Here is a 15,793-nt window from a genome sequence, read left to right on the forward strand (position 1 = left end):
ATGTGAAGGTGAGAAAGGCCATTTCCCACACTGATGTTTGAAGTGCAGAGCTTGGTCAGAAAGACTTGAGTAGTGGACAGATGTAATGTCATTACTTGCTGAGATGATTTAGAGTTTTGACCTTTGTGACACATTTGCAAGAGTCTTGACATCTCAACTTTTTTCACTTTTTGCTGATTTGTTACCTAAAAGGCAGGAAGCCTATGTGTGGCTGCAGTGCTGCTGATTTTCTCAGCAGCATGTCCAGAAGAAAAGTGACGAGGATCTGGTTTTTCCACACATGCATACTACATGTGACATTGATGTGGGCAGCTTGTTGTGCACTGATGAAGTAATCTGTAAAATGCGGTATAACCATGTGAAATGTAGGGACCTGTTTTAGGAAGCCCCAAAATACAGAGAACGAATGATCAAACAAAATGATTTGTATATTATCAAATCTGAAATATCCATTTTTTGGAATATTCTCTTTTCTGAGATCTCAGAGCTGTATGCAAGTTTGGAAGGCTTGCTTCCACCTTGGGACATACAGGGGAGCTTGCCTCCCTGCAAAAGAATCATTTAAAGGAGAAGTTCAAAGTTATATATTTAGGAGGGGCGTGGCTAGCATGATCATGGTGTAGCAGCAGATTTCACAAGCTCCACTAAGGAAAATATATCTTCACTGGAAATTTGTTTCATATCAAGAAAAAGTGGATTTATTTTTGCAGAATTTGATAGTATTCAGCATTCTCTTCAGGAATATCTACTTATAAATCGAAATTGCTTATAATTTCCAGTCAAAACATTCATCTGAGCAAATACTTCACTTTTGGGAGATTTTCAACATGCGTTATACTAAAGCAGACAACCAGGATTCCAGTATAAAAAAGGAACTACAGACTTTAATAACAACTATTCAATACCTCACATCTAAGATTGATATAACTGACTGTAAAATAGACAACTTTAAAGAAAAAGCTACCAAGCAGGTGGATATGCTTCATGAGGATCTAAAACAGCAAAAAATTCAAATTACTAGTATTGAGGAATCATTAACAGACTTTGATGGAAGATTGCTAGAAAATGAAAACAACATGCTTAAACAAAATACTTAATTACAACATAAACTGGATGATCTAGAGAATAGATCACTCCGGAATAATATAAGGATTTTTGGTCTTCAGGAAAATATAGATGGAAACAATATGTCAAGTTTCTTCAACTCATGGCTGCCAAAATTTCTAGATTTACCAGAGGCTTTATATTTTGGTATAGAGAGAGCACATCGGTCTCTCACACCAAGAAACAGTACCAACAGGAAACAACCTAGATCTGTCATAGTAAAATTCCTATCATCTTCAGATAAAGACTTGATTCTAAAAACAGCCTGGTCAAAATCACCTTTAAAATACAATGACTCTATCATTCACTTCAATAATGACTATTCAACAATGGTAATTACCAAAAGAAAGTTTTTTTTTACCTCTAATTAAAGAACTGAAAAAGGTACAGATCAAGACTCACCTCTTGTTTCCAGCTGAAGATTTTTCTTCCTGATGGACCTTCATTGTTTGAGGATCTTGATTCTGCTGTGACATATGTTAAAAACCACAAATTACTGGAAAAAATAGAAGAGATGGAGTGGGCTAACCCCTCTCTTAAAAGAATGGCTCCTAAAACTACATGGAAATCTACTGAAAAACAAAAGAGATTAAAGAATAAATGAGAAATATAGACTATTTATAAAACAAACTATTATTGTGGACTGTGCTTTTATTAACAAGTCTGTTCTGATATGTTATAAATACAAGGGAGACAACTTTGAACATTCTCCTTGCCTCGTGCAGTGCTCTCACGAGCTAATTATTCATTTAGAAAACTTTCTACAGTTTGTGGAATCATCTCTTCTCTCTCTGAACTCCCTCGACGATGTGAAACAGCGGGATGACGTCATCATCGTGCGATGAACATTTCCAGGAAGTGCAGAACTGTATTTTGATTGTAACTTGGTTTAACAGTCTTTTTTGTTCTAAATCAACTGTTATTTACTTAAAATGATCATTTATATGGCCGATGACAGGATTACATATTACAATAACATAATATCTTTATCTTTTGTGACTTGAAGAAAGGATTACAGAACAGATAAGGGAAGAAAATGTAAAAAGAAGAGAGGTGAGAGAGGAGATGGTTATGAGAGAATTGTGTGAGTATTGAAATGTAACTATCTATGTGCTTTATTCTTAGACCCTACAAGTGTAAATACTGATGGTAATATTCATTTTTGTATGTATGTATGTTTCTCTTTTTGGCTTTTCCCGGTTAGGGGTCGCCACAGCGGAACTCCGGTCCACTAACGATTGGCAGTAGATTTTTTTTATGGTGCCGAGTTGCTAGCCCGAAGCCCAACCTTTAGCGAAGGCAATCCCATTCACGCATGTCTTTCAGAGGCCAATCGACCGTAGGGAGGACATGCAGACTCCACGCAGAAGGCACTCCAGCCATGAATCGAACAGGAGAACCTCTTGCTGTGAGGCAACAACGCTACTGCTGTACCACCGTGGCTAATTGCATGTATGTATGTATGTGTGTGTGTGTATATATATATATATATATATATATATATATATATATATATATATATATATATATATAAACTAAAATTTTCTCTCCCTCATCTTTGAAGTATCACTGCATACTATGATTATGGTTACCATACTCAAAGTTAATATCTTCACAAATTTGTGCACTGTTTATATTTAAGTATCATAAGTAAGGTTATGTATATCATTTCAGAATGTTTGTTTGCATAGCAAAGAATTGAATAAAGAAAGTGGTATACTAAAAAGAACTTTGCAAATCGGTATCTTATTCTGCCACTAGTGAAAGCGGTTGTATATATACATGTGTTTATAGTGGCTGCATCCCATTTGGTGATAATACAATGTACGTTGTCGCCTCACAGACAGACACTGTCCGGTTCGATTCTCAGCTAGAGCGTCTTCTGCGTGGAGACATGTGTGAATGGGCGTACCTTCGTTGAAGGTTGTGCGTCAGGGCTGGTAACTCTGCACGTAAAAATCAACTACCAATCATTAGCGGACCGGAGTTCCGCTGTTGCGACCCCTAACCGGGAAAAGCCGAAAGACACAACAATTGTTTATAATTGCACTTATGTCTTCTAAATAGTCATTCTAAATATAACTATTTACAAGGTATCCTAACTACGTTAGCCTTGTTTTACTTTTTTTTTTCTCTCTCTCTTTTCTTTCTCTCTTCCCCCTTGTGTTCCTGTATATTAGTTAAATAAAGGGAAGAGATATAATGAGAGTTATAAACATGTTAATGCAAAATAGAATTACATTTAAACAAACCATGGTTTGAACAATAACTTCATGTCCTGGATAACATATTATATCTGATAACCTAATAGAAATGTTGTTTATACACACAACCTCTGTTATCTATGTTAATAGTAAGGCAGTGAGCTAAATTACTTAGTCCTTTTTAAATAATCTGACATTTGCCTTATTTTGGAATGTAAATCATATTTTGAATCTATTAGGTTACATAGGTTTCTTATTAGATATGATGTCTATGAACATATAAACCTTCCAGATAACACTATATTAGGGTAATTAATGATTTCACTAGAATTTGGTTATCTTAATGTTTCTAACTTTAAAAGTATATAAAGTATGTTATTAATGGAGTTTGTACTCTGTTATTACAGTTTAGGGGTTGATCTCAGTGATAGATCTCGTTGGGATTAGGAGGTTATAACTCCAGGTGGGGTGCGTTTGGGTGTTTGTTTTTATCTAGTGTATATAATAATTTTTTTTAAAAAAAATAGTTTTTTGACATCCAGAGTAGCTTATTTACAGAAAATATAGAGACTAAAGCTCAAGGAATACATTTTTTCCTAAAGACATGAGATTTAATATTTTTACTAGGAACAAATTCACTTTTTTGCAGAAATTTTCACATTATTCATATGTTATTGATATGTTACTAACACATCTTTCAGGTACAGTTACATAATATGACTATGTTGAAAGGTATGTCACTTAACATAAATGGTTTGAACAATCCATATAAAAGAAGTAATTTATTTAAATATCTAGCTTTTCATAAACCTAATATAGTATTCTTACAAGAAACCCATTTAACAAAAGACACTATTAAATTTCTAGATACAAATAAATACACAAATATAGTAAGCTTAGAGTGTACGAAAAAAGAGGTGTAGCAATATTGTGGAACAAAACATTACCGTTACCCAGAATAATCAAAACATACCAAGACAATAAAGATTTGCTTTGCTTGGCTGTAATTGAGATGGGTAAGAAACTATATACATTAATAAACAACTGTTGGTTACCTGGTATTGGTACTAATACTATTAGACACATATTGACTCAAATAGTTTCACTATCCGAGGGACATATGGCTGGTGACTACAACTGTATCTTAGACCCTAAAGATACAACCACTTCAGGAAAAAGAAAAATTACAGCACAAGCTAAACAGCTTATAAATTTCATAGACTCAAAGACATATATCATTTTGTGGATCATAACTCATTACAGTACACGTTCTATTCTAATAGATACAAAACATATTCTAGAATTGATAGAATATTTCTTTCCACACAGATAATGAATAACCTGACCAATAGCAAAATTATATCCTTCCCAATCTCGGACCATAATACTATCATATTTGAACTTAATATTAATAACACCCATAGTGTCCGAATTAAAAGAATTCCAGCATATCTCACATAACTTAAGGATTTTCAATTATTCATAACAGAAGAGACACAAAACTTCATTAATATAAACTCAGCATCAGACACACATGATATATTTATTTGGGATGCCTTAAAAGTATATTTATATGGACAAATAAACAAATGGTTTTATAATAAGATGAAAATATGGGATAAAGATATAAGAATAATGCAGGATACCTGATGAAGTCTTGTGCTCAAGATGAAAGCGCTTATTTTGCCTGTTTGTGGAATTATTAAATACTGTTTTCTTCACCACGGAAAGTTTGGACTTTTTTCTGTCTTGCTTATTGGTTGGATATATACTTTTTCGAATTTTTCAGGATAAACTGGACTTACTATACACAAATAATAAAGACAACTTCTCTTCAAAGAATATAAGAGATGAGATATACAAACTAAATGAGGAATGTAGCTCATCATAAAACAAAGATAACACTAGAAAAATATAGGTTTCTTGCTTATTCTGTAAATCCTAAACATCTATCAAACCTTAAGAATAAGACCAAAAGATTAAATAAATATAATTATATTAAAGAAATATATTCTGCAAAAAAGAAAAGAGAAGTACATAGTATGCAAGATATATTAGAAGAGTTTAGATGTCACTTTCATGAAATTAATCAATCCACACAACAAATTCAAACACAAGATAACATAAGAGATTATATTAACAAGAATATATATATAATAAACTAAATAAAAAATAAACAGAAGTTATTGATAAACAAATTACTGTATCAGATATACAAAGTCAAGTAAGTAAGCCTAAACTAAACAAAGCTCCAGGTAACGATGGAAGTATTCCTGAAATATATAAGATAATGCCCAAAATGGCTATTTCCTTACTACACAAAGTATATAATTCGGCCCAAAATGATAATATCACACCCCCATCCTGGAAATATACATTTATGTCCCCTATTTTAAAATCAAATAAAGACCCAAAATTATGTTCCTCATACAGACCAATATCTTTACTGAATATCGATTATAAGATGTTTATGAATATATTCTCAGAAATATTGAAGAAATTCTTACCCCACTTAATAGATGAAGACCAGACAGGATTTATAACTAACAGAAGTACTTTTGATAATATAAAACGAACCCTAGCTATTATAGACTTCTCACAAAGGAAGAAAAGGAACTTATTAATTAGTCGTGATAGTAATGCGGCCTTTGATACTGTTAACTGGATCTATCTATTTACTCTTTTGGAATGCTTATATTTTTCACATAATTTTATTAATCTTCTAAAACATTTACATGAAGAAACCTATGCATATATCAAAATAGGGTCATATATTTCCAATGAAATATCTATTACAAAAGGCACCAAACAAGGATGTCCTCTCTCTCCTCTACTATTTACTTTGATCATGGAACCCTGTGCAAATGAAATAAGAAGCAATAAAGAAATAGAGAGTTTGGAAATGGATAAAGACAATATAGCCAAAATCCAGCTGTTTGCGGATGATGTTCTTATCACCACTAAGGGAAATGTCTCCTCATTCATGTTATTATATGAATCAATTAAAACGTTTCAAATGATGTCCGGTCTATCATTCAATGACAATAAAACAAAAATTCTACCCATATATCCTAATAATAAAAAAATAAAAAAGGATGATAGGAAATAATACATATCACATTGCTAACGCAGCTCAAATCACATATCTTGGAATCATTCTTACCAAAGACATTAAATCAATAATTCAATTAAACTATAACAAATGTTTACAAAATATCCAAGAATTATTTTCAAAATGGAATACAATAATATTTACTACTGAAGAAAGACTAACCATTATAAAAATGATAACTTTACCTAAAATCTTATACATAATACAATCCATTCAAATTCTACCCTCAAAAAGGTTTATAAATAAACTAAACACTTTAATACTAAGATTCTTTTGATCACAAAAAAAAAAAAAACTAGAATTACTATTAATCAACATACTAACAGATGGAAAAATGGTGGAATAGCCTTCCCAAATCTAAATCTCTATTCGATTTCCACTATAATCAGATCAATTTCTCAGCTCTTAGATGATAACCTATTTAGCTAAATGGAAATCTTTATGGGAAGTATCAGCCATGGAACTTATAACGAGACCAACAACATATCAACTACAATTCATAAACACACCTTTTATATGGATCTTAAAAGAATATTTTATCACACATACTAATCATACTGCCAGTTACATACATAATATTATAATTAACTTTAGAAATTTTATATATAAACATGTTAAATGTAAAGACTACATCTGAAGTAGGAACTTCATTTGTCAGCAACCTTTGGGATACGGATCCGAGCCGGCAACTTCTATCACAGCATAGATCTGAGCTCCTAGCTCCTCCCTTTACCCATAATCGCCTACCAAGCCTGACTGACCTCAGATCTAGTTTGCCGCTCTTCAAGCAACAGCTAGATTCCAGAGCTCTTGGTCAGATTCTGTAAGAAAATAAGTTTTTCACTTTTTTCTTGTATTCCTTTTGAGTGAGTGTCTGTGTGTGTGTTTAGGTTTCCCTTAACGCTAATTTCTCTCTTTTTAGCTTAAATTAGCTTAATTTTTATTTTTATTTCTCCTCCCTGCCCTCGCTGGTTGCAGTGTGTGTGTGTGTGTAGTGTGTAGGGGCCTAGCGAGTGTGTTTCCTTTCAGTGATGTCGGAGGCCCCTAAAGCCATTTTTTCGAAATGCACCGAGTGTGGTCACAAGCTTTCACCGGCTGATGGCCACACTCGGTGCGTTAGGTGCCTTGGGGTTGAACACCTCTCCTCGGGTTGCACGATTTGCGCTGCGTTCAACCCCAGGGCACTTAAGGATCAGAGGTCAAATCTGGTTCTGGCGTGCCTTTTGCCCCCAGACCCGGCTCCGGCCTCCGGTACTTCTGTGACCGCTACCCAGTCCTCGGTAGCAGCCACTCCTGCCCCCCTCCCTCTGACCGGGACTCAACCTCCCACTGTGGCTTCGGAGGTGAGGGAGGCCAGGAAAGAGAAGCGGAGGGAGAAGCACCTTAAGCGGCGGGCCGAAGACTCCTCCTCGGCCCCGCCTGCCAAACGGGCTTCTCCCTCCAGGGTTTCTGGTTCGCCTCCTCCTCGGATCCGATCCCCTTGCTTCGCCGGGACCCGAGAAGGAGGTGACCCGGTCCCCGTCGAGGTCATCGAGGCGGCACTCCAGGCCTGCCTCGGTGGCCTCCTCGAGGTCCACCTTCAGTATGTCGGATGCGGACATGGACCAGATGATGAGGAGGTTCATCCAGGCCCAGATGCAGATGGGAGTGCTCTTGCCTCCCCCCCCCCCTCCGGGGGGGGAGCTCGACCCCTTTTTTTGCTCCTATCGTTCCTTCTCCGACCCGCCTTCCGGGTTCGGAGCTGTCGGAGCCGAGCCACGTTGGACCCGGGGGTGGGTCGGAGCCGACAGTGCTAGGCACTTCGGCTCTGACGATTCCCTCGAGTTTGTCGGATCCGACCTCTCGGAGCCATGGGCCGAGCCTTGGATCCGAGGGACTCGTCCTTTCGGCCCCTTCCCGGTCGGAGCACGCGGGTCCTTCGGATCCGATAGTCTCGGCTCCGGGTCCGATCCCCGCCTCGGATCCAAGTGGGAGTCGGATCTCGGATCCGTCAGAGAGCGGCTCCCCCTCTGCTTTCGCGGTGCCGGAGAGGGTACTGTTGAGTGCATCCAGGCCTCCGGTCATAGCTTCGGCTCCCCCTGCACTCCCTCTCAGCTGGTCCTGGCTCTCCTCACCCGGCCTTCGGGGGCAGCCTGCTTCAGCGCCTCTAGGTGTTCCATTGGAACAGGATATTGCTGGTGAGGACTCCTCAGACAGCCCCCCCGAGGAGGTTCCTCGCAAGTCTAAGTGCAAAAGGAGGCACGTGGACTCCCCTGAGTCCCTCACTGAAGATACGGACTTGGATGAAGGGGAAGGCTCCCCAAGGTCACCCCCCGAGGATGTCTCCTTTGGAGACATCATGGAAATGCTCAGAATCAGGGGGGGGTGGTCTGCCCCCAAGGCTTCCTCCGACGAGTCCGTATTCCTAGAGGCGTTCGAGGCAGGGCCATCTACCTCTTGGGTGTCCCCTCCCCCTGACCCCTTGGTGGATCTTATAGCCACTAGGGCTTGGAGGGAGCCGGACACTGTAGAGCCTGTTCCCAAGCGCCCGGACAAAATCTTGAGCCCTCCGTCAGAAAGAACCCATTGGAGCAGAGGTACCCCTGTGAATGCCATGTTGGTGGCGGCAGCCACCAAGAGAGAGTTGGCTCAGGAGAGCCTCATGGTTCTTCCGCCGAGCAAGGAGTCTCGCGCGATGGACCGCTTTGGGAAGCGGGCCTTCAGTTCAATGACCTTCTCCATGAGGGCCCTGAACTATATGGCACACGTCATTCGGATGCAGCAGGATCTAATTAAAGAATACGCTGCTCCCCCCCCCCAGGGTCCATGTCGGAAGGGGACAAGCAACTGTACTCCTCCCGAATGTCCACCCTACGTTCTATTTCCAACACCTCTATGCGGCTTTTGTCTCACGCCACTGAGGGAGCCGCTAGAGCAGGCGGAGTCGGGCTGGTCATGAGGAGGCAAGCCTGGCTCCGACATTGTGACTTCTCGGAACCCTTTAAGGCGTCATTTGCGAATGCCCCCTTTGATGGTTCTGCATTGTTTGGCAAAACCGTTCGCGACACCCTTGTCCAGAGCGAGAAAGACGGGAAGACGTTGTCTGCCGTCGGAGTCCGCTTCTCTGCTCCCCAGAGGTCCTTTGCCAAGAACCAAAAGGGTCAGAAGAAGATGTGGTTCCGGAAATCGCATCAATCCCAGTCTGCTCCGGACAACCAGTCCTCTCGTGGCAGAGGAGGACAGGGAGGACGCCGCCCTAGAGGCAGAGGGGGTCCCAGGAATTTTGGGTCCAGAGAACCCTTCTCTGAGAGGCCCACACAGAACCCTTGAGGGGTTACCCGGCTGCTCCACTCTGGAGGCAGTCTGGGGACGTTTTTCGAGGCACCTAGCAATATCGGAGTCCATAACAATGGATCGCTGGATGCTTCGTGTTATATCCAGAGGCTACCAAATTCCCTTTCTTGTAACCCCCAGAATCAGAAGCCTCCCCGATGTACCACCCAATCAGAGGAAGGCGGCTGCTACAGAAATTCAGCAGCTCTTACAAAAAAGAGCCATCCAGCCCGTCCCCCCAGATCAGCTCGGATCAGGGTTTTACTCCAGGTTCTTTCTGGTGCCAAAAAAGACTGGGGACGCGAGGCCCATCCTGGACCTCTCTCTCTTAAACTTGGCAGTACCAAAAGTAAAGTTCTGGATGGTCACACTGCAATCTATTCTCCCACTACTGCGAGAGAACGACTGGATGTGCTCAATAGACCTCAAGGATGCGTACTATAATATTCTCGTAGAAAGACGCTCCAGGAGGTTTCTCCACTTCCGGCTGGGAGCCAGCCATTTCCAGTTCAGGGCCCTTCCCTTCGGTCTCACCTCAGCCCCCAGGGTGTTCACCAAGGTCTTGGCAGCGATAGCGGCCCACCTGAGACTCCAGGGAATTCAGGTCTTTCCGTACCTGGACGACTGGCGCCTTACCGCCCCAACAAGGCATCTTCTTTGCTCATGCAGGGATTATTTCCTCAATCTGGCTCCACTCTTAGGGTTGACCATCAGCATGGCCAAATCCTCCCTGGCTCCTACACAAGTATTGGATTTCATGGGGGCGAGGTTGGACTCCAGACTGATGCTTGCTTTCTTGACTCCAGATCGGCTTCAGAACCTGAGGTTGCACGTGCAGGCCATCCTTCAACTTCAAGCTCCTTCGGCGGAATTGGTCCTGAGGGCTCTAGGATCCATGGCGGCAGCAATTCCGCTGCTGCCATTGGCCCGGCTGAATATGAGGGTCATACAGTGGACCCTCCAGGTACAATGGTCCCTATATCGCAATCCCCTGTCTCATCCCATTCCCTTAAGCAGGGTTTGCAAAAGGTCGCTCGTGTGGTGGCTCCAGTCCTCCAATCTCCACACGGGACGCCCCTTCTCGCTGCCTCCACCAGTTGCCACAGTGACCACGGACGCTTCTCGCCTGGGGTGGGGGGGCACTATTCGGGCAGAACAGTCCAAGGCACGTGGAATGACATAGAGACCTCATTGCATATCAGCGCCCTGGAGATGAGGGCGGTGCTTTTGACGTTGCAAGCACTTCACAACCCTCTTCCGGTGGGGACGATTGCGGTACAGACGGACATGTCAGTCATCTGGTACATCAACAAACTGGGGGGACCAGGTCTTACCCTCTCTGCCGCGAGGCCATGAGAGTGTGGGAATGGGCGATATCCACCAACCACTTTCTCATTGCAACGCACATTCCGGTACGGTCCAACATTTTAGCGGACAGGCTCAGTCGTACTATCCTGAATCCTTACGAGTGGTCTCTCAATCCTCTAGTGGCAGAGCAAGTATTTGCCCGATGGGGGCGACCTTGTTGCGATCTTTTTGCCTCTTCCTCAAATACCAAATGCAACGATTACTTCGCTCTGATCCCCCCTCCGGGGGAGTCCCCGAGAGACTCTCTATTTCATGCTTGGCCTCCCGGTCTGCTTTATGCTTACCCGCCTCTGCCCCTGATGTTGAAACTATTGCAGAAAGCCAGTCAGTTGGGGAGCAAGATGATCCTCATTGCCCCATTCTGGCCTCGTCAGACGTGGTTCCCTTACCTATGGTCTCACCTGATTCATCCGCCCTGGATTCTGGATCCCCTCCCGGATCTCATTTCACACCCCCTGGGTCTCCCGACTCCGAACCTGGCCAACCTAAAGCTGACGACTTGGTTGCTCCGGTTCCACTCCTGATAAGGACTCCCGTAATCTCGTCACCAGTCAAAGCCATTCTAATAGCAGCTCACAAGCCTTCCACCAGAAGGGTCTATCGGAGTAAATGGAAACGTTTTTCCATTTGGGCAGAGCACCATCATTTAGATCCCTTTACGGTGCCGGTAGCGTCGGTTCTAGATTTTCTAACTTCTCTCTCTCACCACGGGGCTAGTTCTTCCACGGTCAAGGTGCAACTTGCAGCAATTTCACACTATCATGTAGGGCAGGAGTCACGCCCGCTTATTACTTCCAAACTGTGTAAGACCTTCCTTAAGGGTACCTTCCTCCTCAGGCCCCTGGTCAAAGAGGTGGTACCTCCATGGGATTTATCCCTAGTTTTACAGGCCTTGACTAGCCCCCCTTTCGAGCCGGCGGCCACTGTTGATCTTAAATACCTCTCTTGGAAAACAGCCTTTTTGGTGACCATAACTTCAGCCAAGAGGGTCTCGGAACTCCAGGCTCTCTGTGTCAAACCACCGTATTTGGTCTTCCACCCAGACAGAGTTCACCTCACAATCAATCCGTCTTTTCTACCTAAGGTATCTTCGGAAGCTAACATTAATCAATCTATTAATCTTCCAGTATTCTTCCCCAACTATCAAAACAAAGGAGAGTATAAGCTGCACTCTTTAGACGTGCACAGACGACTACGTTTTTATATTCATCGAACTACTGGTCATAGGCAATCCGATCAGTTGTTTGTCTCCTTTGCCAAAAACAACTTCGGCAAGTCGGTTTCTAAAGTTACCCTCTCCCGATGGATATCTAGTTGTATTCTCTTAGCATATCAGAGCTCGGGAAGGCCTGCACCTCAGGGAGTCCGTGCTCATTCTACTAGGGCCGTTGCTACATCGGCTGCTTTCAAGGCTAGGGTTTCTCTGGATGACATTTGTTCCACAGCCACTTGGGCTTCATCTCATACCTTTATCAGCCACTACAAAGTAGATAGTGTCTCCCAAGGTAGGGCGTCTTTTGGCTCTGCAGTGCTCCGGAATATTCTTCCATGAAGGCCACCCAAGATTTAGGTAGCTGGGGACTCTGTCCCAAAGGTTGCTGACAAATGAAGTTCCTACTTCAGATTAAGAAGTTATGTACTCACCATAACGTTCCATCTGAGTAGGTATCTTCATTTGTCTGCAACCATTCCCCCCCTCCTTCCCCCTGACCAATATGATCCTACTTGGGGTTCTTTAGATTAGTTCCCTCTGGGACGCAGTATTAGCTGTGCTGTGGGGCAAACTTGATCTGAGGTCAGTCAGGCTTGGTAGGGGATTATGGGTAAAGGGAGGAGCTAGGAGCTCGGATCTATGCTGTGATAGAAGTTGCCGGCTCGGATCTGAGATTGGATCCGTATCCCAAAGGTTGCAGACAAATGAAGATACCTACTCAGATGGAACGTTATGGTGAGTACATAACTTCTTATTTTTTTATTTCCTATAGCATCTACACAAGAGACTTTTGTTACCTTTGATGTTAACAAAATTTCTCAACTGAAAAACAATGAACTCAAATACTGGTTCCAGCTAACTTATAAGTACAAGAGTAGTTCAATGGATCATAGTATACAGGAATATAAACTTAATAATTCCTCATGGTTAGATATACAAACACTTATACTATATCTTGATAATAAGCTGAAACTAGCTTCACCAACTAGCAAACATGACACCAAGATGATACTACAATTTCTTCAATCAACATTATTACACCAGCATACATATTCAGGTAGTCTCTCCTTTATTTATAGACTTTTAAGATGAGAAATATTTTCTTGCACACATAACTACTGGAGTTATTATAGTTTAATTACTCATAATTCCCCAAGTGAGCAAGATAAGGTTAATATGCTACAATCAGCTGGGAAAACATAATTTTCTCTGAAATGGAAGATTTACACATGGAGATTCATGAATAGATCCTTTTATACACCACAAATAATGGACAAAATTAATAAAAAAACAGAACATCTGTAATAGATGCAATTCTAATGTTGATATTAACTGGGCACATATGTTTTTTGACTGTCCAACCTTAAATAGATTTTGGAATAAAGTAAATTACTTTTTACTAGCACTTTTTTCAGACAACTTCATATTAAATAAATCATTAATCATATTTAATACACCTGTTCCACAATGTGTTAGGAAAACCAAATATTCATTACTATGGACTATATTGGCAGTGGCTAGAAAGATCATAACAAAAAATTGGATTTCAAAACATCCTCCTACATTCTCTGAGTTTACTAATGTATTAAAAGAAGTTAAGGAATTTACAGATAAGAACCATAACCTCTAGAACATCTAGAAAGACATATGAATATCATTTATGGGCTAACTTACAAAATATGTTAGAAAAAATGATCATTTTGCATAAAGGTAATTGACTTTCCTTGTCATTCATGAGAATAAGTTACAAAAGGAAGGTTATAGTGTATGTTAATATATAAATACTGGATGTCTATGTACATACTTTAGTTTGTTTGCTTTATTTGTATATTCATATTTAAATGCTTTAAATATATGTTATAAATTTGTAAATCTATAATGTAAATTATCTTATATATGTCTGTGATTGTTTTCATTATAATCAAAATCAACAAAACTGTTTAAAAAAAAAAAAAGTTATATATTTACTTCTCTTTTGCACAACTCTGCGTTATGAGTGCCAACATTTCAGAAGGGAACTGTGAAATGCTGTTGCCTTATGTCAAGTACTCAAATCTGTAACAATTCCATTTGGCAGCTTGATAGCAGTACCTTCCGATGTCTGTAGAATATTTTTTAATAGTTTATGGAAGTATCAGAAATGGCTGTTGTCATCCTTTAATCTAAAAATTAATTGAGATCCCTTATCTGAATAGCATATGCTTGCCGGGTTTTCCTTGTGTACCATTTCAGCTAATGCAGACCTTTACCATTAGCAGCAGTGCTGACGAAAGTTTTATAATTTCATGAATGCAGTTACAGTTTCTGTGGTAAATTGACAAACAAGTATTAAGTAGTAAATAAATGCTACCAGGTCTACAGAGTGATTTTATGGCTGTGTTCATCACGATACAGCAGTTCTGTGTTAAACTTTTAACTGGTCTTGAAAGTGACCAGTGTGTTTCTTTTGTTAGTGGTCAGCTTAGCTAGAACAAGGAATGTGATCATCAGAGTGATAATTAATATAAAAAAAAAGTGGTATTCATTTTTTTCTTTTACTTGTTCCTCTTTTTACAGATGTTTCCTTCTTCCCTGGTCGTTGTGCTGAAGTTTTTGCCAAAGGTCAGAGCATTGGGAGACTTGGAGTCCTTCACCCTGATGTTATCACAAAATTTGAGCTTACCATGCCCTGTTCTGCTTTGGAAATTACAGTTGAACCATTTCTCTGAAGACTGCCTTTAGTTTTTTTCTTATCCTTCAACCACTCTCTGGAAAGGGCATCAGCCTTCACACTTTTAAATATTTAATAAACCTGAAGAATCATGTGTCTGGCACTACAGTAAACACAGTCCTTTATATTGCAATTAAGGCAGCAGCATGATGTCTTGGGGATAATAGTCAGCAGATTGCCTTGCAGTTATTAGTTCACGTCATTACATTAGCAGCAGCTTAACAGATTACCATCCAGAACACTGCTCCACAATTGCTAAGCTTTCCTCTAGCTGCAAAAAAATGCTGCTGTTTGGACTTTTCTTTTATAAAGGGATGTATTATTTCAAGAGAGAGAATAAAAAACAATATCCCTTCTCTGTGTATAACTTTTTCTTTTGAATTGTGCAAATAATGAGATTGAAGGATAGTTTTCACTTTACCTTGGACATTTGGTAGGTGTACATCATAAGGTTTATTGCTGCAGAATTCACATACTGGAATAGTCTGTTAGAAAATTCTGTCCTTGGCCAATTTATTCAGCAGTTATACAATTTCTAGCTTGCAAGATTGCATTCTGAAGCATGTTCAATTACATGTAATTCTCACTGGGAAAGAGCAATTCATGTGCTCAGCTCTTTTTACCACCTGAAGCAGTCATCACTGTCATAGCCTTGCAAAGTTGTCACGTAGGCCTAATTTCTTGTAGCACTCTTGATACCAGTTTCCCTTCTAATGTTAGTTTTATCTTATGCATAGATTACACCCTGTGAGAAAGTAACCAGTAGCTGC

At 40.6% G+C, this 15,793-nt stretch overlaps 1 protein-coding gene across 1 annotated transcript in view; it reads left to right on the forward strand.

Annotated features, from left to right (window-relative positions):
- Positions 1–15,379, forward strand: part of FARSB (phenylalanyl-tRNA synthetase subunit beta) — a 907,972-nt gene extending 892,593 nt beyond the window's left edge. The window contains exon 20 of the mRNA XM_044070366.1: positions 14,870–15,379. Coding sequence (XP_043926301.1) covers positions 14,870–15,021 — 152 coding nt within the window. The 3' untranslated portion in view covers positions 15,022–15,379. The remainder of the gene's footprint in view (positions 1–14,869) is intronic.
- The last annotated feature ends 414 nt before the right edge of the window (positions 15,380–15,793 follow it).

Source organism: Protopterus annectens, chromosome 4.part1, assembly GCF_019279795.1.
Source record: "Protopterus annectens isolate FY-2018-M chromosome 4.part1, PAN1.0, whole genome shotgun sequence".
Classification (NCBI taxonomy): Eukaryota; Metazoa; Chordata; order Ceratodontiformes; family Protopteridae; genus Protopterus; species Protopterus annectens.